Raw genomic sequence first — 27406 nt, 5'->3', positions numbered from 1 at the left:
TTTACAGCACCTGAACTTGATTTTTTTGTTTTGTAATGACTCCCCTGCATAACGGCCTCGACACCCAATCATCCCGGTCTTTTCTTCACATTGTCTCCCTTTTCCTCCCTTTCCTTCTGTTCCCCTGTCATCCTTTCTTACCAGTGGCAGCTCCAGGATTATTGGACTGCACTGGCTGTGGAGTGATTTGGTTAATTGGTAGACAGTGAGAGGCTTAAAAAAAAATAGTTCCCCTCACTCACTGCTTATTACATTTATAACAATGATAACCAATCCAGAACTTTACAGATATTCTCCTTTCAGATGATGTCTGAATTTATATTCACTAAAACTTTACTAATACCACTCTTCTTTTTCTGTCTTTATTTCAACCTTTCTTACATATTCTGTCTGTTCTTTCTCTGCACGTCTTCTCCATTGTCCTCTCTTTCACTTTTCTCGAGGATAATTTTCCCAAATAATCTCTTTCTTCGCTTTATTTCCTGAAAAAGTTCTGCCAGGCGTCCCTTTCTACTTCCTCACTTCCCTTCCCGGTCGTTCTTAATCTGATCTCTTCCTCCTCTTGACATTCTTCTCCCAACTCTCTCTTCCTCTCCCCTCCAGCCGGTGACCAACAACAACCCGTGGATGCTGCTCTACTTCATCTCCTTCCTCCTGATCGTCAGCTTCTTCGTCCTCAACATGTTCGTGGGCGTGGTGGTGGAGAACTTCCACAAGTGCCGCCAGCACCAGGAGGTGGAGGAGGCCCGGAGGCGAGAGGAGAAACGCCAGCGACGCATGGAGAAGAAGAGGAGAAGTAAGACCCGGGGAGGGAGGGAAATAAAGGAAAAATGGCAGAGGGAGGAGAGATGAGGTAGAGAAGAGGAGAGGGATTAGGAGGGAATATCGGAGTGAAAAAACAAATGCAAATTGGGAGTGGAAAAGGAGGTGTAAGGTGGATGGATTTAAAATGTCATGGGAAATCAGGACAGATAGGAGGGAGGCACATGGACCCTTAAACCTCGTGGGAGGGGGAGGAAGAGTGCAGAGACTGAGTGGAGGAAGGAATGATCGATGGAGGGATGAGAGTCCTTCAGAAAAAGAAGGAATAACCTCAGGAGGAATCGAGGGAATCGATAAATCAAGAGTAAAATTGAACTTAAGGAAGACAGGAATAGATTACAAACACAATACACAAATATGTTAATGAAAAGTACTAAATTATCATCTCATAAATGTTTGTTTACCACCGAGAATAAGATGTAATCCAGCAAGTTAGTTAATATGCAAAAAAAATTATAAGTAACACTTGACTCGAAGCTTTGGAAAGACTCCAAGTGGCACGCATCCAAGACTTCTAATATGATGCTCTATATCACACATCCTTAATGATACGACTTAGAGTGAGTCATCATTTCAACTCATTTAAAACTACTTAACCTCCCCCTCACGTTTATCAACCTTTTTCTCCTCATATTATCTCACAGTTTTATCTCCCGCTCTGTTGTTTCTTCTTTTGCTCTGCTCCTCATTTTTCACCACTTTCAGCCTAATAAATCATTCTGTTTGCACTTTACTGGATTTTATCTGCGCTGCTTTAAATCTTTAAAACCAAATATATCTCCCGCTTTCTTTTCTATATCTCAGTTTCATCGCTCTTTTCTTTATTGTTCATTTCATCCCTCCTGGATTCATTTTTCCTACATTATCCACACTTTATTCAGCTTTTTCCTTGATTCTGTGCTTTCACCTCCTCCTTCTCCCCTAACATCCACATCTAAACTCTTATTTACCATCTGTGCATCCATTCCATCAATGTTTCTTTCCTGCCTACTTAACAAACAAAATCCCTTCCTTGCTTTATGTCCTCTGTCTCTTTCTTCTTTTATTTTCCCTCTCCAGAGGCCCAGAAGCTGCCCTACTATGCGTCATACGGTCCAGCCCGGCTGGCTATCCACACTCTGTGTACCAGCCACTACCTGGACCTGGTCATCACCTTCATCATCTGCATCAATGTCATCACCATGTCTCTGGAGCACTACAGCCAGCCACAGGTGCGTCAGTAGGGGATGGAAGGGATTGCCAGGGTGTGGGCGTAGGAGTGAGACGGATACAGCAGACTTGTTTAAGGGCGTCTGAGTAGGTGGTGATGCACCATCTGGAGTTTTTTTTTTTTTTTTTTTCCCAAAGTGGGCACTCCCAGAGTCGGGCCGCCAAGCTGCTGCTCTGAATCAGCAGCAAAAAACTGCCAACAACCACAACATTTATCCACGTGCTGGACTACAAACTATCTGGCAGATCGGTGTATTAGTTATGTAAATTGTTACTCAGATGCTCTCGAGGCCAAACAAAAAGTTAAGCTTTAAGAAATAAAAACAGGCCTCTGTTAGATGGTGGAGAAACACACTGCTATATCCTGTCTGATGAGTCCGATTCTTTACTGTCCTCTTGGGAAAGTGAGTCTCAGGCTTTGCTTGAGCCCCCTGTATTAGCAGAGCTGTGCCAGCAGTTATGGTAAATCATAACGTAAGATAGAGTGGAGACATTTTCTTTCCATCCTGGATGGATGATATCCAAATCAATGACAGTAACTTATCAGAGCTATGTGCTGAAGGTGAGAATGCATCGCCTGCCGTCTCCATCACATCCAAAAGGAGTCATTTGTAACTTATTTCACATATAATTCATACATCCTTTGTAGGAGGAAATGAGACGGGACAAAAAGTACCGTAAGAAGTCATCGTAAAGGTGTAGGTGAAACTTTTTTTTTTTGCTGACAATGCACTCATTGTTCCCCCAAAACTTTCTCCTTGGCTCGTATCCTCATGAAGACTAAATGTGACAATAAAGAAATTCTACTGTATCCTATTCTCTATTGTTTTGTCTGGAGGCTGCTGATCTTAAATAACACAATGCTTGTGCTGAAGGTATGAAATATTGGCCGGCTGCAAACAGACAACCTACACAGCTCATTATCTTCAGTTTGCTTTTACCTCCTCAGTCTGTTAATGCCAGCTTTAACCAATACAGACACTCCGAGTCAACAACTGTTTGGGCTGCCAGTGACGTCTAAAGCTACCACCCACACATGCCAGGCTACAGTCAAAGACCAACAGGTTTTATGGCTGTATAGCACTGGACTGAAGCCCAATGAAAACAGTCCAGTAAGATAACTAGCTTAAAAGCTATTTTGAAGGTTATCACTGTTGCTTCAAGCTTAACCTGGCTGTTCAAATGTGTGTCTGGATTTTGATTTCACACATTGAGGATTTTAAGACAGTCAATAAATAAGATTATTTTTGTCTGCCTTGGAAGAATTATTTGTAGCAGTAGACCTCTACCCCTGCAGCAATGCAACAAAAAGTCTCTTATCAGATTTAAAGTCGTAAAAAATAAACATTGCATTGCTCCGTCTCATGATTTCAATGCTTCCCCCACATCATTATTAATAATCTGTATGCCATTATTCTTTATAAATTAGGCGCAGACTTTTATAAGTGCTCAAGCAGCAGGCTACCTAGTCTGAAAAGAAAAGTTCAGCATTTTGGAGATTTATGGTAATTCACCTTTTTGTCCCCAGTTAGATTAGCATTTTGATACCACGCTCACGTCTCTGCACAATATGTGGAGCTACAGCCGGCACTCAGTAAGCTTAGACAAGAAAGAAGTAGACTGACTTCATCCAAAAGGTAAAAATATCTCTCTGCCAGCACCTTCAAGCTCATTAATAGAGTGATACAGGGATGACATATTTTTGTAAGACAGCATGGAAGTTGGCGTCTACCTGGTTGCCTTGACAAAGAGCCAGTTGGATTTCAGAAAAATGCAATCACCAGAAGTAAAAAGCTAATGTTAAGCTTCCTACCACATTACATCGCAAATACTTTATAAATTGTCAAATCTACATGTTGTGACTGTGAATGCAAAGTAGAGAGTAGTTGAGTAGATGAACTCAGGTTCGGCGTGATGACATTTAACGTCCCCGACAGCCTCAATAAGTAACTTACGAGCAGTCATTTTTTAAGACACGTGAAAGCTTCCGAATTCCCGCGTTGTGCATTAACTGACATGTTTTAGGTCGCTGAACAAAACATGAAAGTCTGTTAAACCTTTGTTAACCACAGACCTTATTTGAAGCATCTAACCATAAACCCATTCAAAAAGCCCATTGACTTTGAAGGGGAACTGGAAGAGCAAAAATGCAAACTAAATTCCTGATTTCTCATTTAAATCTCATTTGTACAAAAACCAAAATAGGGACATGCTGTACTTGACACAAAACAATTTAAGCTAAGCTAATCAGCTGCAGGCGCTAGCTTCATATTCACTGTACAGACATTAGTGGTATCAAGATTCAATGGATGGATTTATACTATAAATTAATACTAATCAGCCATCAGACACCACTGCAGTAATTTGTAAGGTAATGTGGATTAATTTATGTTTTATACATATTATGGGTCCTTTGGAACTTGTTACCTATATACAGTAAATAAACTTAATGACTTGAATCGACTGCTATATTGCTATAATTTTGCATAAACAGAAGCATATATTTTTCTTCTTTCTTAATCGGGCTCCAGTGGTTGATGATAATAAGGTTTAATATTTGCATTGGACATAAGCTTTTAATTCATATATTCATTTTCCTGTCTGACGCATTAATACCAGTGCGGTAGGAAAAATGTTCTCTGTTCGTCCCCAGAGTCGGACATAATTTATCTGTCTGTCTCAATTAAGCTCTTTTCTATTAAAAGAGATTAATTGGCAAGATACGTTTCTCACATCGACAGAACAGATTCACAGCTCTAATCCCTACTTGTTCTGTTATTTTCTCTCTCTGCTCGTACAAACGTCCTCTTATTGACATGACAAATATGAAACAACAAATCTGTTTACAATATCTCACTGTGGACGAAGAAGTGGTTGTGCGATAGTGATAGAGCACAAGATAATATTTCATTTCTCACAGTTAAGATCAGAGATGAAAACCGAGGAAATTAACTGTCTATTACTCCTGCTTTCTCTTTTGTTCCCCTGTTCCTCTCTATCGCAGTCTCTGGAGACCACACTGAAGTACTGCAACTACTTCTTCACCTCCACCTTTGTGATCGAGGCCTCTCTGAAGCTGGTGGCCTTCGGCTTCAGACGCTTCTTCAAGGACAGGTACAAAAGGGGCACTCAGCTCTGTGTTGATGAGTTTTATGAACCTACCATCAAATATCTTAAAGGGGCAGTGTATACAAGTAATAATGCTCATGATTTTGATCTACTATATCAGACATTATGGTATCACTTTACAGACATATTAACCATAAACTGTTTGCTTATTAGCATGCAAATTAGAAGCATATTTTAGTCATTATAAAAGACTTATTAATGCCTTATTCTGCAGCATTCTACAAGTGTAAGACTATTAACTATGAGTTTCCCTTCGATAACCTCCTTCGTGGTAAATCTCCTTTACATTTCAGTCTTTGTAAGTGAGTCTGTGGTGTTGCTCATAACTAATTCACTATAGTTTTTGACACTTATTAACCCCACAGAATATACAAGTGAAATATTAAGTATGAGTATGACTATTCTTGTGGTACCACCTTAAAAGTGGCCATACTGAGCTCAACATATCAAGATTAACATACAGCAACATCATTACTTTCTATAAATAAGCAGGAATTTGAAGGTTATTGAGGAAAAACTCTTTTTTAATAGTCTAGTGGTTGGAGAATATGGTCACTTATATGCATACTAATAGGCAAACAGTTTATGATTAATATGTGTACACTAATATAGTTTATTACACACTTTTGAAAAACATAATTGCTGTCTGAAAAGTTTTCTTTAGTGGAGGTGGAGGTACATTTTGTCGTAAGTGGTCCGGGTGGATACTGGGTGCACAAATCATTGAGTTCACACCCGTAGTCTGAAAGTTCAGGGCCACAAAAGCACTTAAATATCCGGAGAGATCACGGTTTCAGTTAATAAAGCAAACAGGTCCTGTCTCCTGCTTCAATTCACAGTTGACTTGTTATGTTTTACGCATTCAGTGCTGCGAGTGCCCTAATTGCAAGCATAAAAAAGGGAGAATCGTGCTTTAGTTCCTAAGAGCAAATATTGTACTACAAGAGTAAATAATGCAGGAAAACAAATTAAATGGCTTGCCGGTGAATATTTGCAAATGCGTTCAGTATCAAAGTTTTGTGACCTTCCTCGTGTTGAAAGAAAATATAACCCAGGCGGCATGAAGTAGCCTTCAAAACTTATAATTAGTGGTCCAAAAACAAAATTATTAAAAGACAGGGTATGGTCCTTAGACGGATGGAAGGATAGGATAGTAAAAAAATCTGTTCATGAATGCACCTGGATCTCTGGTAACACCGAAGATGGTTAAAGCACGATTAAAGTAAATGATTACAACCTCTCGGTATGCTATTCCTAAACAAAGGGTGATGACGTTACTCACAGAATTATATGTAGAACTATTGTTTTTTTATAAATAAGTCAGATGAACACTGTTTTTTACTGTGTTTTAGACTAAATGAATGACTCGAACTGAGGCAGCACAGGTGCAGAGGCTTTCATAGATTTCAATACCTACACCCACCATCTTAATAATATATTGAGGAGGGTCCTCTCTCTGCAGGCTTGTGGAGCAGCTGTGATGGTGCTGGTGAATATTATTTGAGAGACCCGGCTATGTAGATTTTTTTTATTTCAGCTTCCGACCAGTTTCTGGGATTGTGGGTGTGCTGGAGGAAATTGCTGTTGGTTATTTCTGCCCCCCCTCTTCTTTGCAAAATGATTTCTTCCGAGCTATGTTAATGCCCTTTGCCTGTCTCACTGTTCCTGTCTCTCTCTGTCTCCTCTCCTTTGTCTCTTTCTCTCTATGTAAGCAGAAGCATCTTCGGTCATATTATTAATTCGCTCCTCTTTCCCTCTGTATCCCCCCTCCTCTTTTCGTGCCATCACACTCTTGTATGTTTTTTGGAAAGCTCTGGCTTTATTAGGCGACCTCGTTGTGTGTGTGTGTGTGCGTGTGTGTTTACACCCTGTGAGCCAGTTGTGTGCCAGTTCTGCTGCTCTGGATCTGAGATATTATCTAGGACGAGACACATTAACTGTGAAGGAACATACCGCAGGCAGCAATTTTGCACTAAATTGAGTTTAAAAAAACGACAGAAACTTCACTAGTTTCAAAAGAAGTGTAACTGCCTGACTTACCAAGAGGTTACACTACAGTGTGGCTTAGACGACTGCTTGACCAAGAGTAGTTTTGGCAGTTTGAGAGGTCTTTTCGTAGTCGCTGGATATATAGCCTCGGGCCAGGTGAAATCTGAGTTGCTGTTCTTTAAAATGCTGTTTTTGCAGACCGCTGGCCCTGGAATGTAAAGATGCCTGAGGTGGCTTTAATGTACAGTCGACAAGGCCAATAATAAGAGCATGATGTCATATGTAGTACCCACTCTGCCAAATTATTGCAATCAGTAGTGGTTAGAAAATGTCAAATGATGGCGCTCAGAATATATCAGATTGTCAATTAATTGTTTTTGCTCATTAAAGTCCAGTGTGTAGAATTTTCTGGCACTAAACAGTGCGGTTGCATATTAAAGATTAAAGAGATTAAGCTGTACTGAAAACACTATTATGAATATTATATACCATTATCACCCCTAAATTTTACACATTGGAACATTAAAAGTACCTAAGTGTTATCTTACTGTTAGACCAGTGTTATCTATTGTTAACTACTTACCAGGCCGTCCATGAAAATTAAACACATGCTGTATCTTGTCCTTCATCAGAGTAGAACCAAAAACATTTGGTGAAGTCAATAAAACATGGCCTCCTGCAGAACAGGAGTATGGCATGTTGTAATTTTCATGGACTTAGCAAAAATCCAGACTTTCTATGTTTTTAATTTTTGTGTGAAAGGAAAGAAATTATTTGCTTAAAAAAGACCCGTGTCTCAAAATAAGTGTAGCATTGAAGGTGTTATTCTAGTATGACAATGAATATTCATGACAGCAGCGGTCCTTCAGGAAAAGGTGGACTGTTACCCATTCTTCTGCCACGTTAGCTGTGGGAGAGTCATGCAAATTAATCATTAAGTTGATGCAGATGATTAATATTCATAGGGAAATTAACATAACACAGACCCCTGATGTGTGCAGCCATGAAGTCCTGAGCCACACTTGAAGCTCAGACTCCAAATTCATGCTCATTCTCCTGTTTATGGCTTACGTTGGTAGATTGAAAAGTCCCTCTGTGTGTGTGTGTGTGTGTGTGTGTGTGTTTTCAGAATGACCAGAAACAGTGGTCCCCTCTTAGATAGTGGAGAAATGTAGTGCCCTGTTGGCAATATTGACGTGTGTGTGTGTGTGTGTGTGTGTGTGTGTGTGTGTGTGTGTGTGTGTAAAGGTGGAACCAGCTGGACCTGGCCATTGTGCTGCTGTCAGTGATGGGCATCACCCTGGAGGAGATTGAGATCAACGCCTCCCTCCCCATCAACCCCACCATTATCAGGATCATGAGGGTACTCAGGATAGCACGAGGTACACACACACACAATTTAAACACAATCACATTATACGTGTTCATTCACCCATTAAATTTTAATCTCAACTGCAGAGACATCACTGCATTTAATGCTGGTTTGTATTAGAAGCGTACCTTTTCTCTTATTTCACTTGTTTGAAAGCTATATTTTATCATATTTTAGTGAAATGTCTCTACTTTTTTGTCCTGCTCCTTTTTTTTATTTGCTGTTTATGCTGCTAATGCAAGCTCAACACTACTGTAATATTCAACAGGTATGATAAATTAAAAATAACGTGCATATTTCACTAGTAATTTAACAGATTAACAGCGACGTGTTAAATAATGAAAATACCATCCTCTCTCCCGGACTAATTACATCGCCTCTACTTTGCCATTTTATCATTCTGTGTTTAACTACTGAAACTCAGCACTTCCTGTCACTAATTATTCACATTAAAAGCTTTGCAGCAGCTCAACAGACCAGCCCATCCTCAACTGAAAAAACAGACGCATATGTTGTCTGTGCAAGCAGCTTGTAATGACCCATGTGTACGTTTATCGTTAGGTTATTACTGGCAATCAAGATACCCAGTCGTTTAGGTATGAAGACGTGTAGCAACAGATGAAATCTCTTCCTTTCCTGTAAGCTTTTAATGGGCAAAGCTGCTGTTCATTCTTATTTATGCGAAGACAAAGGAACTCATAAGATTAAGCTGAATGTAAATTGTGATTTTTTTGTTTTGTTTGACTAATTCCTAGTTCGTCTATCACTTTTCTTTTGCATTTTATACACTATGAGCTCATTCAAACTAATTTTAGGCTCACTGAAAAACAAACTTTACATCTCATACCTCATATGCATGTGTCATTCACAGTCCTATAGTTGTCTTAATTCTCCCTTAATAAAGGTATATCCGATATTCCATTCCTATGTTTCAGTCCCTCTCCTGTTTAATATGACTCATTCGGTACCTTTGTTCTTATTATTCAGAAGAAATTACAGAACTAGCTCTCTGGACGGCACCGATTCCTCTTAACTTCACAGTGAGGAGGATAAAGGCTAATTACATCAATCTCACTTAAGCCTCGCCCTCTTACCGTCACCTTCTGCCCTCCATAATACTGCCCGGGGACCGCTGAGTGGACCCACGGGTAATATGCTGATTAAACAGCAGCAGGTGGTAATTAGCAAGCAAGTGGGGTATTTGATGATGAGTGTGAGGGCTGCCGGTGACTTATAGTCTTTCCATTCTTCTCATAACATTTTGTACCACTCTGCCTGAATGTTAACTAACCTATGTGGCTGTGGGAAAGAATATTGAAATGTTTCACAATCATCAGAACTGGGGTTTTTAAATTACACTGAACAAAAAGAGATTCAACAACACTGGTTGGATAGTTTCAAAAGTAATGAGTTAGAAACAGTTTCATTTAAATTCATCTTGCTACCTTGCATTACTGGCCAGGTCAGGTGGAAATCCAAGATCCAATCTCCAAGAGTAAATAAAACAGCGTCGTCTGGTTCGCAGACTAATAATTTAAACATTCAGCACAGGAACCAAAACTTGAGCCAGGTTACCGGTGAAAATATAGTCAAAGTTCCTGAGATTCTCAAATGTTTCTAGAAAACATTTGAAAAGTGAACTTCACCAACACTAAATCCAAAGAAAAAGACAACTAGCCCCCTAACTAGCACCCTAAGAGCAGAGCTGCAACACATACACTTTCTACCGAAGATGTCACCAAGAAGGGTCTTACAGAGGCTAATACAGCGCTGGCTAATGACTTGGCGTCGCTCTAACCGGCCTCTACCACCACTACATCCACCCCTCTCTTCACACACACACATAACCACCACCAACCACTCTGACAGGGGTCCATCTCCCAGGAGGCTTTATTGTCTGAGCGGCTGTTCCCATTTCCCATCAGACTACAACCCTGTTTTTTTCTCTCTCTCTGCTATCGCCACATTATCAGCCATGTTCCACCAGAAATTGGACCGCTGGGAGTTGTGTAGGGTCTCTAATGGAGAGGCGGGAACCTATTCCATTCCCATTCCTCCTCTTTCTCTGCCAACCTCTTATCTATCTTGATCGTTCCCTTTCTATCTCTGCGGTGCCTTTTGTCTTCCTGTCCTTTGTTTCACTTTCTCTCACTCAGATATTGGCTGTTGTTTATCCCATCTGTCCGAAGCAGCACACAGACACACATACATGCATGCATTAATGGCTTGTGCATTGTCTGACCCTGCGTTCTCTCTGCAGTGTTGAAGTTGTTGAAAATGGCAACTGGGATGAGAGCTCTGCTAGACACAGTGGTCCAGGCTCTACCTCAGGTATGTGTGTGTCTCGCTCTCTCTCTCACACACACACACACACACACACACACACACACCCTCCTTCCGCTTATCACAAGGACACACAGGAGTTAATTAACATTTGAGGAATGATAAACGATTGGCGGTGAAAGGAGCTCCTTGAGAATTCTGACTTTCAGGGGAGTCAGGTCATGACTAAATCCTGCCCCCAATGTTACGACACCTTGCTAACTTTCCACTGCTCTCCCCATTTATTCAGGAAATATAAAGACCTTTGGCATTAATAGAAGATCCTTAATTCCCACTGCTGTTCATGAGAAAAGAGCAGTTAAACGTTTTGCTCCCTTAGTAAATTAAAAACCTTTTTGGTCCTTTAGCCTTTGCTCGGATTCATATTCAAAGTTTTTGCTTCTCCTTAAATTTTCTCTGTTGTAAATCTGGTATCTAGTGGTTCTGGTAGCAAATCAATACATTAGTTGCATTAGATGATCCCTGCAGATGGATTTTACTGGAATGGACTTTTCAATATGCATGAAATGGGAAAACACATCAGCAAACTGAAAAAGTAAGATTTTTTTATAAACTTGCTGTGAAATGAAGAGCCTTATTACAGATTAAGTGTAGACCAGTTAGTGGCAGGGAGGATTTTTTTTTCCATGTCAGATAAATGATGATGAATCTTTGTCACATTTGGTTTGACAAAATGTCCAACTAATGATAAGCATGTGTCCAGTACACCCCATGAGAGATGACACACCTTTTGGTATTAATGTGTATAAATGGTGGTGTGGTGCTTTTAGTCAGTGCAGTAAAGGATAAGGCTGACAATATTCTGTTTTCTTTTATTATTGTCAACAACGTCCATATCATATTCAGCCTTCATTTAAAGACAGGGATGGACAGGGCACATCTAATATCTAACAGAAACTGGTCCACAAACGTGGAGCAGCCAATGCAAATGCTCTGTCACCTTTTAGATTAAGTCATGAGCGTTGGACGTATTGGATTTATATCTAAGAGACCTAGCAGCTGAGTGACGGTGAATAAGGTCTGTGATCAAATAAACTACTGTACGGTGGCCATATTCAGACAATAATGTAGGTCTATAGCACAAAATAATAAGTTATGCCAGGCTTCATGGTCAATACTTCATAGTAGGATAGATTTATTGTTGGTTTTGGTCTCATGATTTGAGAAGAATTACAGAATTTAATAACCAGAAAATTGCCAGTTTATAGTTTTGAGGTGTAACTATGAACTGTGGTGTTACTGTCCAACATCTTACACACATTAACATGAACTGCAGGCTCTGAGAGCAGAAACCATAAAATGTGCAGACAAAGACAAACACATACATACGCCACAACAAAATCAGTTCCATGTATCAAACTTTTTGTCAGTTAGTCTCTAAACGTTGTGCTGGAAAGGAGAGTTGGAATTAACTCTATAAAACATTTATATCTCACAAATATGCACCAAGAGTGGAGGATTTACAGATATATATGATTTTCGAAAAGAGATTACAAGGTGACAGGACCAAAATGTGCAAAGAAATACATATATAAAAAATAAATTCTCTGTTTTTGCTGCATAATAAAAAAAAGTAGTAGCTTAACATCTGCCCCTGTTTGCCTTTTCCTAACATTATGAAAATGAAAAGAAGAACCACAGAAGATACACTTATGAGTCTGTATAGGCTGCTCTCTTTAAAACAGCTCTTTATTAAAGGCATTTGTTAAGGAGTGAACCAGTGTGTTGATTTTTCCAGGGTAGAGTTTTTCAGTTCAGCTCCCTTATCAATGCTCTGACTGTGGGAGCCCTGTGGGAGGATTTTGGTCTCTTGGGTAGAAAATCATTTACTCAAACAGACACACAGATATACACACATGAACACAAAATAAACTCACACACAGACGTAAAATTACAGTCACAGAAATCTCCCTCGCCTCAGCTGAACCTCGAAATCAATAGTCCCTTTTTTCCGTCCACTTTAACTTGTTTTCTTTCCAGTCCCCGCTCTCTCTTGGGGCAGATTTCATCGGTTTTGCTGGTCTTGTTTTTGCGGTGGCTGCTTAGACCACAGCAAAATGTACCCATCAAGATAATAGGGAGTCACTAGGGGTACAGTACTGCACTGTAGTGCTGTGAACATTAGCACAAAAACACACTTCACAGTTCAGTAAGTAATTTTTCTAAATCTGATTAGAAAGACATTTTGAACATGAATACTGACACAAACAGCCTCACATAAAAATGAAATAAAATACACTGATCATGATGTCAAAGAAGACTGTAAATCACCATCTGTGGGAAAAAAACACTGAAAATGTTTATATTCTTTTATTATTAATAGTAATATGAAAATCATCAGAGATTTGATTTAATCCAGCCTTACAGTATCATTCTTCCTTTTTCACAGAAACATATTGTAGTTATAAAGCAAACTTTCTGTTGTCAAGGTGCCAGTGCTATAACCTATTAAGTGGTTTCTTGTAATGTTATTCTGCTAATGCCCATACAAATGTCTTTAAAGGGCAAGTTCACTGCTTTTCAACCGAGACATAGAAACGCTGTCTCCTAATCTATAATCATGCCGAAACTTCACTGTTAGCTTTGTGTTTTTAACAGACTTCATATTCTGCTGGGTTAGTTTGGTAAAAGGCCTTCGGGAACCATGATACATTTTCTTTTAGGAAAAAAAAAAAAAGGAAAGGTTGATCAGGTTCAACTTGACATTTCATCAACACTTGACTTTTTCCTCCAGGCTACATCCCCACATTAAGCCTCTACAAGTTAAAAGACAAGTGTGTTAACCTGCAAAGTGAGCAGAAGCACTTAAGAAAGAATGATAGCCTGCGCAGCAGCGACATTTATTCCATGGGCTGACTTTTTCAGAGATAAGAAAAATGCATAACATCGTCATATTTAAAGTTTCATTTGCAACTGAATGAGAAGTAAATCAACCTATTTTATTAAAATAATCCATAAAATATCAGTAGACCCGCTTCTAAAATCCATTTTACATTAGAACATAGCAACATGTTCTCAGTCCCGACTTGTCATATACAGCAGCTTGAAACTACGACTCTCCACCCACCCCTCTAGCATCGGTTTTGCCAAAGTTAGCAATAATAAGTATGCAACATCTGGTTTGTTTAAAAAAAAAAAAAAAAGATTTCTAAGACTACAGTATGAACTTTGGACTGTGAACATTTGCAGTTGGGCTTAGGCACCAAAACTATTTTTTTGTTTTGTTTAGGACAATATCACGATTTGGGATGAAATAAGTATGTAAATTATGTAAGGACACTTACGGTACATAACCTGTGTTACCTAACATAGGATAAAAACAAGCCAACCGACTTGGTTTCATACAGGACTCTTACCTGGACCTCCTGAGCAAAGGTCCTGTGTTTGATCCACCCGAACCACCTCAGTCAAACTGAGAACAGGCTGAAAATAGACATATATGTCAGCACTGTTACTGTAGCTTCCCGTGTTTTGAAATTTAATGTCATAAAGGTGTAAAGCATTGCCCCAGTCTTTGGACTGTACGTTAGTCCAGTGAGAAGCTGTCAAAGAACATCTCAATACTAAGGCTGCACAGTTATACATGATAACACAATTATAACAAAGAACATGTAGATGACTGAGTCAAGGTTTCATTAGTGTAAATGTACAAAAGAACATGTTCGGTAAAAGTTTTCAGATCCATGCAGATTTGTTTGCTATGGAAACCAAAAGGTATAAATATCAAAGTCCACATTAACAGTGTTTCTCACAAAGCTTCTGTTGCCTGGTTGCCGGCTCTAATGCTTCCATCCAACAACCTTGTTTCTTATAACCGCAGCATCCTCATCCCTGCGGTGTGCTTTCGTTCTCTGCTCCAGGGATCTAAAGACATCAGATGGGCTTAAGTTACAAGCTGCAAAAATGCTTCGGGCCAAGTCGTTGCTTTTAATATCCACCAGGAAACATAAACATGCACAACTGGGGAGAGAGAGAGAGCTCTCCCCGGGCTTTACCTTACGTATCCAAATATCCCTACTTCTCCTTCCCTCATTATTTCCTCCATCTCTCTCCTATGTCACCCTCTCCTCCAATAAAACCTATACGTCTTATCCTTTTCCAATCTACTCTCAAAGTTTATCTGCCGATCTAATGGAATTCTACAGTCACGTATTCAAATGCACCTCATTGCCTTCCCTGTGGCTAATGGCATTCTACTTATTGCCCGCTATTGCACCCCAGGGAGTCCTTTACCCATTTGCATTGCATATCTCTATCTGTGAATGCTCTGAGTCTCTACACGGATGGATTCATACCTTTTTAAGAAGTCGGCAAGTCAAATTTTCCCCAAACCGTGTAATAGAGTGTTTCCTCGTGATTTGAGGCAGGGGGGCGTTTATGTTGCGGTTGTCTGAATTGTGTTAACCTGCAGTTTGGTTGTCTGCAACTATTTCTGTTTCCAGGATTCTGGATGTGCCCTTTTAGTTTCATGACCTTTAAAGCCCCCAACAAACATTCAAAACCTATGAGCATCTATTACAAAATAAGCCCGTTTTCACATTTCATGAAGAGCGTTGTCCTTCCAGCTGGGTGGGCAACACAGTGAGAGACCCTTTTCACAGAAGATCTGGCAAACCGGAAACAGTTTAGCAGCTTCACCGGTTGTTCTTTGTAACATCTTCAATTAAACCTGCCTCTTGTCTCCTAGTAGGTCTTCAGTAATGCTGTTTAAACTTTGCGACGAAAATGAACAAATGGGAAAAAAGACCTGTATCTGTTTATTTTTGGGTGCACAGCAAAATAACAGATGATGACTCTGGCGAGTGAAAGTTGTTCTTAGGATCAAAAGACTTAGACTTCAAAACTTAGGATGGGTGCAAGAGTAGAGATGGTTAAACCACTGAATCAGTATCTACAAAATCTGACCCACCATATCGAACTGTAGAAGTACACGTGATTTGATCATCAGTTCATGTTAACGTGCAAATGTTCCTTTGTGTGCGACAGGTGGGAAACCTCGGTCTGCTCTTCATGTTGCTGTTCTTCATCTACGCAGCTCTGGGAGTGGAGCTGTTTGGAGAGCTGGGTAAGTCTGCTCACCCGCCAATCTGTTGCTTAAAAACACTTTAATAACTGTACCCAGAAACAAGACATGACCCATTCCTTCTTAAAAACTTTCCCCAATTATCACAACACCATGTGGCTCATCAGAGTTGTGTTTGTGTTCAGTTGCCTTCTGTTGGGCCACACTGTTGTGTCTAAATTGAAAATTAGCTTTCCAATTTGTATTTGGCTTATCAGATAAACATAATGACTGAACTCCACTCAAGATCTTGCAGTCATTTCTACAAATCTCTAGATTAAACATTGTTTAAAATAGAAAAGCATAATCCTGGAGTCAAAGTCAGGCAATGTGAAATCAAAAAAATCAATCAGCCAAAGAATTAAGTGGAATAAACTCCACAATGAAAATTAATCACAAATCATTGTCCACTGTGCTCAGTCAGGGTTACCAAGACTTGATTTGGGTTTGTTTTCATTCCTCTTTGGCACTGAACTCTCTAACCTGACTGGATGACATGTTCCCAGAAGCATGTTGATACCATAGCCCCTTCCATACACATGTGCTGGCTTGGCTTGCCTCAGTGCCCAGCATGGCAGAGGTTTGAATCTCTGTCCCAACAAGGCTACTTGCTTGAAGGTGTGTCTTTAACTGATGACACACTTGTCTTGAGACAATGACATTTATATTAAAAACAGCTCCTTGTGCAACAGTTGTTAATAGCTGGCTACTTATTATGGATGTTCAGGCTCTGTTTTTCAAGCGATAAGCATTAGACACCAAGCAAAAACCGTAGCAGGATGGCAAAATTGATCTATAAAAAGGAGAAGGAGCTACCGTTCGTCTCTGAATGATGATACCGCAACCAGCTTCGAGGCGGCCTTGGAGCCGACTCCAGAGATGGTCCATCTCGGGCACTTCTCGGCACAACTCCGCACATTTAAACTGATCAGAACACAAATCAGTGTGGCATGGTTTGACCTGGTGCAGTCATAAGTGCCAATGAAACTAGCTTTGGCGACTGTTATCTAATAGACTTGAAGTCCTGTTCAAACTAACATCCAACAGAACACATACTCTTGAATAACTACAGCTGTCTTTGTCCATTTTGACCCGGATGAAGACGAAATGGTGTCAAAATGTTTCCATTATTAAAGCCTGTGAATCAGTGTTCCTCGGTCTGGCTCATTTCCAATATAGCAGTAAGAAGGGACACAACAAAGCAAACTTCTTCATGACTGTTTTGACCAAAGAAACCAATTTAAAGTTGTGATCTCTTTTATAAAAGTTTGACGTTACCAATATTTCATTCTCTGTGCCCTCTCTTTCCTTTTGCTATCTCCTCTCAGTGTGTAACGCTGACTACCCGTGTGAAGGAATGAGCCGACACGCCACCTTTGAAAACTTTGGGATGGCCTTCCTCACACTCTTTCAGGTTTCCACCGGTGACAATTGGAACGGCATCATGAAGGTACTTCAGTTTACAGCTGCATTACAACAAGTTCATATTACACTTATCACTTGACATTTGCCACTTGGACCGGGAGATGTAATTGACAAAGCTGATCGCTTCTCACTTTTCTGCACCGTCACCTCATCTCCTACTTTACAGGCAGCACAAATTTTCGGAAATGAAGTTCAGTCAGAAAAGGTTGGCTGCACTTAACTGTCTAGACGTATGTACAAGCATCTATTTTTTGAGCTGCCCGCACCTATTTTACACCAATCTCAGCCCAGACAGAAGTCAAGAAGAATTGTAATTGAAGGTCTTCAGTTCAGATCCCAGGAGCAGATGATATTTAGGCAGGGGTAATGAGCGCGTCCTTTCGTAAAGGTGGTGCTGGAAAAGTAAATGTGCACTTCCATGCATGAATAAAGATTAACATTTCCACTCACAAAAATCTGATCCATATTTGATCCCCGTCTTCATTCTCTCATCTCTCACACTCTAATCACACCCAAGTACCTTGAGCTCTTAAAAATTTCATCACAGCCCATTGTCAGAGAGAAAGTTAATCAGCGCTGATTAGGCTCTTAAAAAGAGTGACTGACTGTTGGCGAAGGCAAGACAGACGGGAACAATTGTCAGTCCTCCAGCTTTCAACAGGCCTGATTGTGAGAGTTTGACAATCTGTGAAGATGTTACAAATTGCTCCAATGTTCACTCTGAGTGAGTCACTATTGATTTAACATGAAGGAAGTACCCATCAAAATGTTCCCTGTGAATAACAGGATAAAACAAACACACTAATGTCAGTTTAAACCCTTTTACGAGTTGTAACCATCGCTTTATAATTTATTTATTTTAGCTCTGAATAATAATATGTTTATTAATTGTTTAGTTGCTGGGCAGAATTTAGTGTGTCATATTTTGTATGGAGCATACTAGTTGAGTTGTTGTGCATGTTGGACCACCATCACACCGTCATGACTTTTCCTAAGACAGTTAAGGCACGACCCGCCCTACTCTGCCTCTGATTTTCTTACCCTGTTATTACTGTCGTAACTCAAACAACAGTGAATCTGTTATCTTCATGTTGGTGTTGTTCCTGAAAGATAATACATGTTCAAGGACCAATCATCGCAACTGACCAATCATGCTGTCACAGTTTTGTACCTTGTAATGATGATGTTTCTGGATCATCAAAATCAATGTTGCTTCAAGAGGGTGAAAAACACTGCTTCTACAGGAAGCCGTCATGGCTGACTGGGTCATTTATAGGAATCTCACTGAGGAGACGAGGGTTGGTATCCTTGTTGGAACATGTTTTTATATTATTTTTACAGTAAGGGGTTCAATGGGTACTATACTGAAAGTACATATTATTTTTGGTTTCTTTAAAGTTTTCTGACATTGATTGGTTGGGTTTCAACAACAAACATACTTGGTTAGGTTTAGGAAAACATGGTCTGGGTTAAGAAAAGACCCTTTCACAACATTAAACAAGTGTTTGAAAGGACAACTTCTCCATGTGCATATTTTTCAGTCAGTTTCAATGCAACATTAAATATGATGTTCCACAAACGGCACCAAAATGGAGATATCAGATCGTACATGTAACTAATCATCAGTCCTCGTGACTAAACCTAACAAACCCAACCTCTGAATGCAACAAGTACAAGCCAACACCTCCAGTCACCGCACCCCATCATCAGTAGTCACCTCACCCTCAGCCCTTCAGCACTTTAACTTTCTGAACCAAAATACAAAAAGGTGCAAGACATACAACTCTGCACTTTAATTGCTGATTAAAATAGAGCCCATTGTGTTTTTGTGAGTAGAGCTGAATGTAAACATCACTTTGTCCACAGGGCACCTTCAATCTGTGATGAACATAATTAGTTTCAGCTGCTCTCTGTTCACTTACGATAAACTCTTCAACTAATTGATCTCTCTGTCCTTTCCTCCACCTTTCCCTCCTGTTTCCTCTTTCTGTTCTTCTGTCCGACCCATCCATTGTTCCTCGCCACTAAACATTCCCAATACGCCACCACCCACCAGGACACACTGAGGGAATGCCCACCTGATCACGGCAGCGACTACGGCTGCCACGCCGGACTACAGTTCATCTCCCCGATGTATTTCGTGTCCTTCGTGCTCACGGCTCAGTTTGTCCTGATAAACGTGGTGGTGGCCGTGCTCATGAAGCACCTGGACGATTCCAACAAGGAGGCGCAGGAGGACGCCGAGATGGACGCAGAGATCGAGCTGGAGCTGGCTCAGGGAGGCCTCTGCTGTATGGGGGGCATCGGCGCCATCGCAGGGGCCACAGGTGCCGCTGCGAGTGGGGCCGGAGTGGGCGGAGGAGCGGCTGGTGCAATTACAGCAGGGACTGTCGGCGGTCCGAGTGGCGGGGTGATTGCACCGCTGCGAGATGGAGGAGGAGGCGGTGCAGCTCATGAGGGACACACACACCATCGATGTCGGCTCTACTCTCCTGCCCAGGTAAGTGAACTTTCAGACTTTCAAGAGAGTAATTACTGCTGATACAGACCCACTTCTACTTTAATAATTCAGATAAACAGCACAACAATGGCATACAATGTCAAAAATGCACTCAACCCAGTTCAGAGAGGCCTATTATTTAAATCTATGGAGATTAGGCTTTTCCCAGAGTGAACCCCTCTGCACCTCAGTGCTCTGTACCTGCACCCAGAGGGCAGTAGGGTAAGGTGGTGATTGAGTGGGTGTGTGATGTCCTGTGCTATCGAGGTTACAATACATGCAAAAGAGTCATTTTGTATCTCAGTGAGGTTAGGTATGGGGATACCAGTTGTTCTGGCAGCAGTGTTTAGTTGGTATTTAATGGTTATCATACCTGACATTTGCTTTTTTCAGTCTGTCTTCCTTCAATAAACTCACGTGAGGTATTTGTGACATATATATGTTTTATATGTTTTCATCTTTATTTAGCTTTACTGTATGCACCTCTAATGACAGTAAATGAGTACTGTAGTAAAGTTGAGTAATGTTTAGTTATACATTCAAAACATGATGATCATCTAAAGGGAGATTTCAAAACGCTCCCAAACAGCAATGATTAGGTTACACTCAGAAGACTTTGGCTCAGAATTAAAATTTAGCTTATATATAACCATTATAAAATGATTGCAAGGACTTTATATTGAAATATATGTTGTTGAAGCAGTGCAAAAACTGTGATATATAATTTAGATGTCTGAAAAAAGAATATTTCAACCAAAATTTAGCCTTGAATTGACCAGGACGTAAAAAGTTATTTTGAGCCTGATAACCACCAAATCAGAGTTAATTTGAATACATACATCTGTTAGCAAGCAACAGTACTCAGGATTTTTTTTTAAAAAAAGGAAACAAAAGGGTCCTGGTGCACCTTTAATCATTCTGGTATAAGGGGAAAAAATGCTCTGGCTTGTTCTTTAAACTAATCAGACTAATAATGATCATGGGAGGCAAAAAACCCAGGATGGTGCATCTCCAAAACAGTGCCGGGGAAACTTGTTTTGCGCTTGGGGAGGCGAGGACTGGCATTTGAATGGTGAAAAAACATGTAAATAAAAGTTGCTAGTTTGCTTACATTCATACTGTTAGCATCCAGGTCAAGGTAACTTGTCAGCATATATGTTGCTAGCCTGGAGGTTGCAGCAACAAGGATGTTGAAAACACTAACACACAGATAGTGAAAGGGGGAGGAGGAGAATGGCCACTAAAATAGGTGGCCAAAGGCAGGCTATACCCGCAGTCTACATCCGGTGAGTTAGAATAACCAAAGTGTAAAGCAAAAAAGCACGGCCACTTCTCACCGGAAGCTAATCATGTGGGATCATGAGTGATGAGCTGATGAGATCTGAGGCTGCTGATTTCCCAACTGCAAACTCCCCTGCAGCAAAGAAAGCCTGTCTGAACCCAGATGACAGTGTCAGGCTGATGAATCGTTGGTCATTCAACAATATAATCACAAATTCACCGATCTAATCGTTGATAGTGACAGCCCGAGAGGTGTTGTTTCGTCCCCTGCCAGACACTGCTGTCTCACCAAGAAAATCAACCACTGAGTGCAGAAATGATTCATCTATTAACCAGAAGGTCCGTCTGAAGAAGAATCAGATGGTTTCTGCTTCTCATGTGTGAGGATTTGCTGTTTTTGCCGTTTGTTTTTAGACGATTTCAGACAAAACGAGTGATGCAGATGTCAACTTGGGCTCCCAGAACTTCTGATTTGCATTTTTCATGTCGAATAGACAGATAGAAATTAATCAAGAGATTAATCTACAACGAAAATACTTATTAGTTGCAGCAATAGGATAACAAAACATTGGACCTCACGCAAAAACAACAGATTTGTGATGATTTAAAGAGAATTCATGACATTCACGAGTTTTCTCATATTTACAGTTTTTCTCTTTGGTACAAACAGAACGGTGAGTGATCCAGACTCACTGTATGAGTCACGAGTCTCCTCCACAGTGGAAAAAACAATTGTTTGACTCATGAATAATAATGCGTCAGTCAGTATGACTTTGGAGATTTAACTGAAATAAACTTAATGCAAAATTAATTATCTTGCCTTTTTTCTGTATTTTGTTGTTATTTTATGATCTGTGTGATAGTTTTGGATAATTGTAGACTACGGATCAGCAATTAGGAAAACTCTTTCACTACTTCAGTGTCTCTCTGCCGTCAGGGCAAACATCTTCTGCTGTACTAGACGGTGTAATATCACCTGGCGTACAGCCTGTTATCTTTCCCTGTCAGTCACGCTCCCTCAACCAACCTCCTCCCATCTAGATCAGGGAGCACTTTTTCTTTAAAGAAACGTATCATAGTCTAACTTTATGTTAAACCACTCTTTTCTCTCTCTTCTCGCTCTGACATGTTGTTAGCCTCTGAATTCATATTTTCATTTTGTTTCGGGTCCCCCAATACCTCCGCTGACACCGCTACATTTGTTACGTTTTCATCTGCCGACTTTCAAAAGCACTATTTGAAGCTCGGTGATGTAAAACTCTGCTTTTTACTCTTAGCTGACATTTTGTGAATGAAGCAGAGCACATATATAGAAGTGTAGGTGGGCGTAGACTATGCAAAAGATCATATTTCACGAGTGCGCACCACCTCGTGAAGAGGTGGCATGGATCAGTTTGAAAGGAGAAAGTTTTTGCAGTTGACACATTAACGTTTGCATGTTTTGAGCCTGATGCGACATGAGCGTGTTTTGGATGATGTTGTCACTTTGGAGACATGCGACTGAAGAAATGCATTGATATTCGTTAATGAACAAACAAAGGCAAGAAATTCCAATGAAAGCCAAAGTCTTAAGCTCTTAGGGTTTTGTATTTGCTTCAGAAATAAAGCTTTTAGTGAACCCTCAGGTTTTAGGAGGTGTTTTCAAACAGTGTCTTAGGCTTTAGAAAGCATTTTTAACATGCACCCTAGGTCTTAATGGGTTAAGAGTTTGCATGTTTAGCATGTTTGTCCTGATTAATTCAAGGATTTATTACTCATTTTTCACTTCATAAAACAGTTGGTGTTGCACATCCAGCCAGGCTGTGCGGATCAGCATCTGGAGTTATTTTCTATTCATGACGTACTGCAGCCCCTACTTCTTTTCAAATACAAGGTGTTGATGACTTATACACACCTGTGTGCATACATGCATTAGAACATACGCCACATCACTAAACTTCTGCAGAGCAACCACGAGCAACAGACACACACGTGCAAAGATATTAAATGGCTGCTGTCTCCACCGTTCTAAAAATACCACGAGTGGGGGCAGCGGCGGTGGCAGCGGCGGCGGCAGCGGCGGCGGCAGCGGCGGCGGCAGCGGCGGCGGCTCTCATTCTTCAGCTCCCTGATTGCTGCAACTCAAACAGCAAGTCAGTGCAAGCTACATGTATAATCACACTCACCTAAAAAAATTATAGCACCTGCAGATGAGAACAGGTATTTTTAGATGTACGCTCGCCGAGGTGGAAAGAAAAAAACAAGTAAATAAACAAACAGAGGCAGAAACAAAGGGAGAGGTGGGGGAAACGAGGGAAGTCAGGAAACGGAGAGAGGGAAAATAGAAGAAATATAAATGACAACAGAAGGAGAGAGAGAGAGAATTAGATGAGGGCAAGTAACTGACTGCTGCAGCAAGTCACTGAGCAGGTGACTCAGTGACCGACGGCCGTGATTTAACTTTTTGACTTACCGGGAGTGACTGAAGGTGTGTTTGCGCCGGGCGACTCTACGCTGGAGTGTTTACTCCTTGGCTTTAATGCGTTTGGGCAGGTGACAGCAGTGCCGAGTAAACTGCAAGGTGGCTCATTAGAAATGACCCCGCAAACACAAACACTGATTAGCAGAGGGAGCTGGGTGTTGGCATCTGATTGCCGGCTGTGCCTTACACCAAGAAAGCCACAACAACAATGAGGCAGCCTGGGTTAATGCTCAATAATTCTTCATATGGTTGGAAATGTTCTGCAGATAAAGTTCATCAGTCATGTTAAAGATGGGAACAGACCGTCAAGACACCCTGAACATGCACCGAAAGAAACAAATGGAACAAATTCAGTAAATACAAGACGCAATGGAGCAGAGAAAGCATCAAGCAAGAGCAATTTTAATCGATGTCCTCAAAAACATTGAGGAAAAATGCTCATTGATGCGGTTGTGGATTTAGAGACGCTGGAAACAAGGACTGTGAACTGCACTGAAAAAGCTGGAGGTGGATGACATGTTTATGATGAAGTAAGGCGAAGTGAAAACCAGCATTTTGGATTTTTTTCATTGGCTACGGGAACCTTCCTCAGGGACTAGGAACCTTTGGAGGAACTAGGTGGATTTCCCCCACAGGGACCAGGGTCTGAATCAAGCTCCAGGGACATAATTTTACCCCTGCGTAGGGGGTAAAAAAGTATGGGAACTTCGGGGTTGCTGCTTGTAGCTACAAACCAAACCAGTTTTTTGTTAATTGTGCTACAACACATCACCATGAAGTTACAGAAGACAGCATACAACAAATGGACTGATGATGACGTTGCTGTACAGTTGCAGGTCTTCAGACTGCAGGCGTCCTGAGGTAGCTTACATCCTTGAAATGTAGTTCCCTGGGATGAGAAGTTAGGGGTACTTTGGGTGGACACGCAGCTTTTAAGTTGTCACAGATGTCTCAAACTTCTTAGCAAACAGTCGTATGTTTTAGTTTAAAGTCTTCTTCAATACAGCACGATGCTCATTTAGTAAATGATGCTCCTTGTGGCTGACAAAGTCGCGACCATGGCCAGTGTCCTCGGGTTCTCAATAGGATATCCTCCCCAGCTCCACCCTCTTGTCCAAATATGGTCACTTCTGTCCCCAATAAAACAAAATGGCGACAGCTGTCATGCAAAACTCAACTTCAAAACTGTAGTGCCCAAACCAATGATTGGCATCAAGGTGGGTTTACACAAGTGGCTGAAAAAGTCATTACTGACTCAGAGACTGTAGGAATTTGTCTCCCACCAACGACACCATCTGGCCGGACTGAAATAGACTCAGACTTTTTTCCGATCACTTGTCATACTATCATAACTATAATCAGCCCAACACTTATGATCCTAATGTCCACCCTTTGAGCTAAAATTATCTGGAGTCTGATTTCTTACGGACCCTGGGATGTTTATAAATTTGCAAGTGAACCGAATGAACCCCAAGTCATCTTTTTTACTTTAGTTCAGACCAAAAGGAAATTAATACTGTCATCCATCTTAAAGAATGACACCAAATCAGTGGGTGAGCGAGGAGGGAGGAGAGAACGGAGAGAGAGGCTCGCTGTGGAAGACACTGGGAGATTGTGAGTGGGTGGCAGGCTCCGCCACAGTCTCATTGTGCTTATACCTCATTGTCTGTCAGCCTACTGGTATTTTTAACCAGGAGAGGAGTTAAAAAAAAAAAAGAGAGAGAGAGAGAGATGAGAACGAGGAGGGACTCTTTACACGTGTCTTCTTATATTCATTGTATTTTAAATCTCAATTCTGATTAGCCAGCAGATGGGCTTTGTCGGGGATATGAGCACAGTGTTCGGCCTATTTTTGTGAGCATTCATATTGAGATTAAGATGTTATTCTCCCAAGGAGCACTTGGCCAACAAAAAACAGAATCAAGACAAACACGATGGCTGAAGGAAAATAAGTATAAATAATTAAAAAAGACAAATACAAGTTAACACAACTGACAGGGGATGTAAAAACTCTGCATAGAAGTACTTAAGCACACAGACGTCCAGCATAATGGACCAAATTTGAAATATCACAGGAGAGGGATTACATCTTCTTGTTGTTTCAGTCTTTGGTTAAAAGTTCGACTCAAACATAAATTCCAGCCTCTCTGCAACGTGATCAATTCAGAGGCATTAGAGCACTTATCTACTTCTCGTCTCAGGGACAAGTGAAAATAACAAGTTGAGAGCGCAAACAACAAAGTGTCTAGCAACCAAAAGAACAAATCAAGCAGTAATCAGAGCTGCATGTGCTTACAGATGCAGCTTCCTCATATAAAAGGGTGCAAGGGGAAGAGCGCGAACAAGCCAATAGAACACGATGCTCATTATAACAACTCATTTCAGTCTTATTATTGTATACGTACTGTATCTCTCTGCAGAAAGTCAATACATTTCCACAGTTCTCTGGGATCATTAGGACTCCCTGTGGAGACTTTCTGAAGTCTGTAGAAGTTCATAAATAAGTTCCCAAAAGAATCAATGCAGTCTTTGCTGTATTATGCTAATAACGAAAAGATCAGAGCCCAGGTGTAGAATCCCACCTTTAACTCAATACTTCAAGTTTCATAAAAATGGATAACCTGAAAAGAAGGTGCAAACGATCTGGAATAAGTTAACTCTGAATAAAACTATGTAACACAGCCAAACCAATGTTATTGAGATTGCCGTTGAATAGCTCACGCTCTTGGAAGCACTTAACTTGCTAATGACTCCAGCAGTAGATGACTGTGGTGATGAATGAACAAAAGATGAGTGGAAAAAAAGCCAATCGAATGTCTTTAAGTGGACACTCACTGGACGTAATTATGAAGGTCACAAAAAAAAACCTCATCTGAGAGAGGAAGGAGACAAAACAAGAGAGATAAATACCTTTCAGTAGAGAGGTAAATAATAACTGCCTCGTCTTTTCTTAACTGTAGTCAGCTTGACGACTGCATATATATTTATACATACACATACACCTATACATGCATATATATACATTTATATATACATATACATACACATATATACACACACACACACACATATATATATATATTATTGTCTTGACTGTCTCTAGAATTGAGGAAAAGAAAAACATAAAAAATAAATTAATAAATAAACTGAAAAACTGGACGCTCCACAGTGTGGGATTCAGACTGGATTAGACCGTTTCCTGATGGGAGGAACCAGATGGCAGTGCAGTGAATCAAACAGGGTCATGGGCTCCATTTACCACAACCAAGGCCCCCGGCTTAGCCAATCAATCAGGCCGCCTCACCCCTCGCTGTGCATCTCCCCACACTTGAAACAACGTGTGTGTGTGTGTGTGTATTTGTGTGTGCGTGTGTGCATATAGTACCCCAGTGGGTGCTGCCAAGGTCCGACTATCGACTGGTTGCCCTCTTCACCTCACACCCTTCGCAGAAGCTCTCACATGGAGAGAAATATTAGAAAAGAGCAGAAACTGGAGGGAACAAGCAGTTTAAACTTTAAACATGGCAGCAGGTGAGCTGACCTGGAAACGTTTAACTTATACAAGTTGAGAGACAGAAAGAGAATAGTGAGAAAAAAAAGTTTATTTTGAACAAAAACAGGAATAGAAAGAGAGACATCTGTCTATGTTGTGGCTCCTTGGCTTCGAAGTGAAATTCAACAGCTAATTAGCTACAAAGACACTAAAATGATACCCGGAATACCAATTTTAGGCTTTGTACTTAACCTTTACATGCTTCCAACCGCCTTTCCTCTCATTTAAGATGATAAATAAAGCAAGCATCTTGCCAAATA

General features: G+C 40.6%; 1 protein-coding gene across 1 annotated transcript in view; it reads left to right on the top strand.

The window, feature by feature from the left end:
* Positions 1-27406, top strand: part of cacna1ib (calcium voltage-gated channel subunit alpha1 Ib) — a 166259-nt gene that overhangs the window by 126059 nt on the left and 12794 nt on the right. Inside the window, exons 25-32 of the mRNA XM_073475926.1 lie at positions 604-796; positions 1882-2033; positions 5036-5145; positions 8398-8531; positions 10782-10852; positions 15851-15929; positions 17255-17376; positions 19408-19851. Of these exons, the coding sequence (XP_073332027.1) occupies positions 604-796; positions 1882-2033; positions 5036-5145; positions 8398-8531; positions 10782-10852; positions 15851-15929; positions 17255-17376; positions 19408-19851 (1305 nt within the window). The remainder of the gene's footprint in view (positions 1-603; positions 797-1881; positions 2034-5035; positions 5146-8397; positions 8532-10781; positions 10853-15850; positions 15930-17254; positions 17377-19407; positions 19852-27406) is intronic.

Source organism: Pagrus major, chromosome 1 (genome assembly GCF_040436345.1).
Source record: "Pagrus major chromosome 1, Pma_NU_1.0".
Lineage (NCBI taxonomy): Eukaryota > Metazoa > Chordata > Actinopteri > Spariformes > Sparidae > Pagrus > Pagrus major.
The sequence above is the reverse complement of the archived record's forward strand: the minus strand, read 5'-3'. Positions and strand labels throughout refer to the sequence as shown.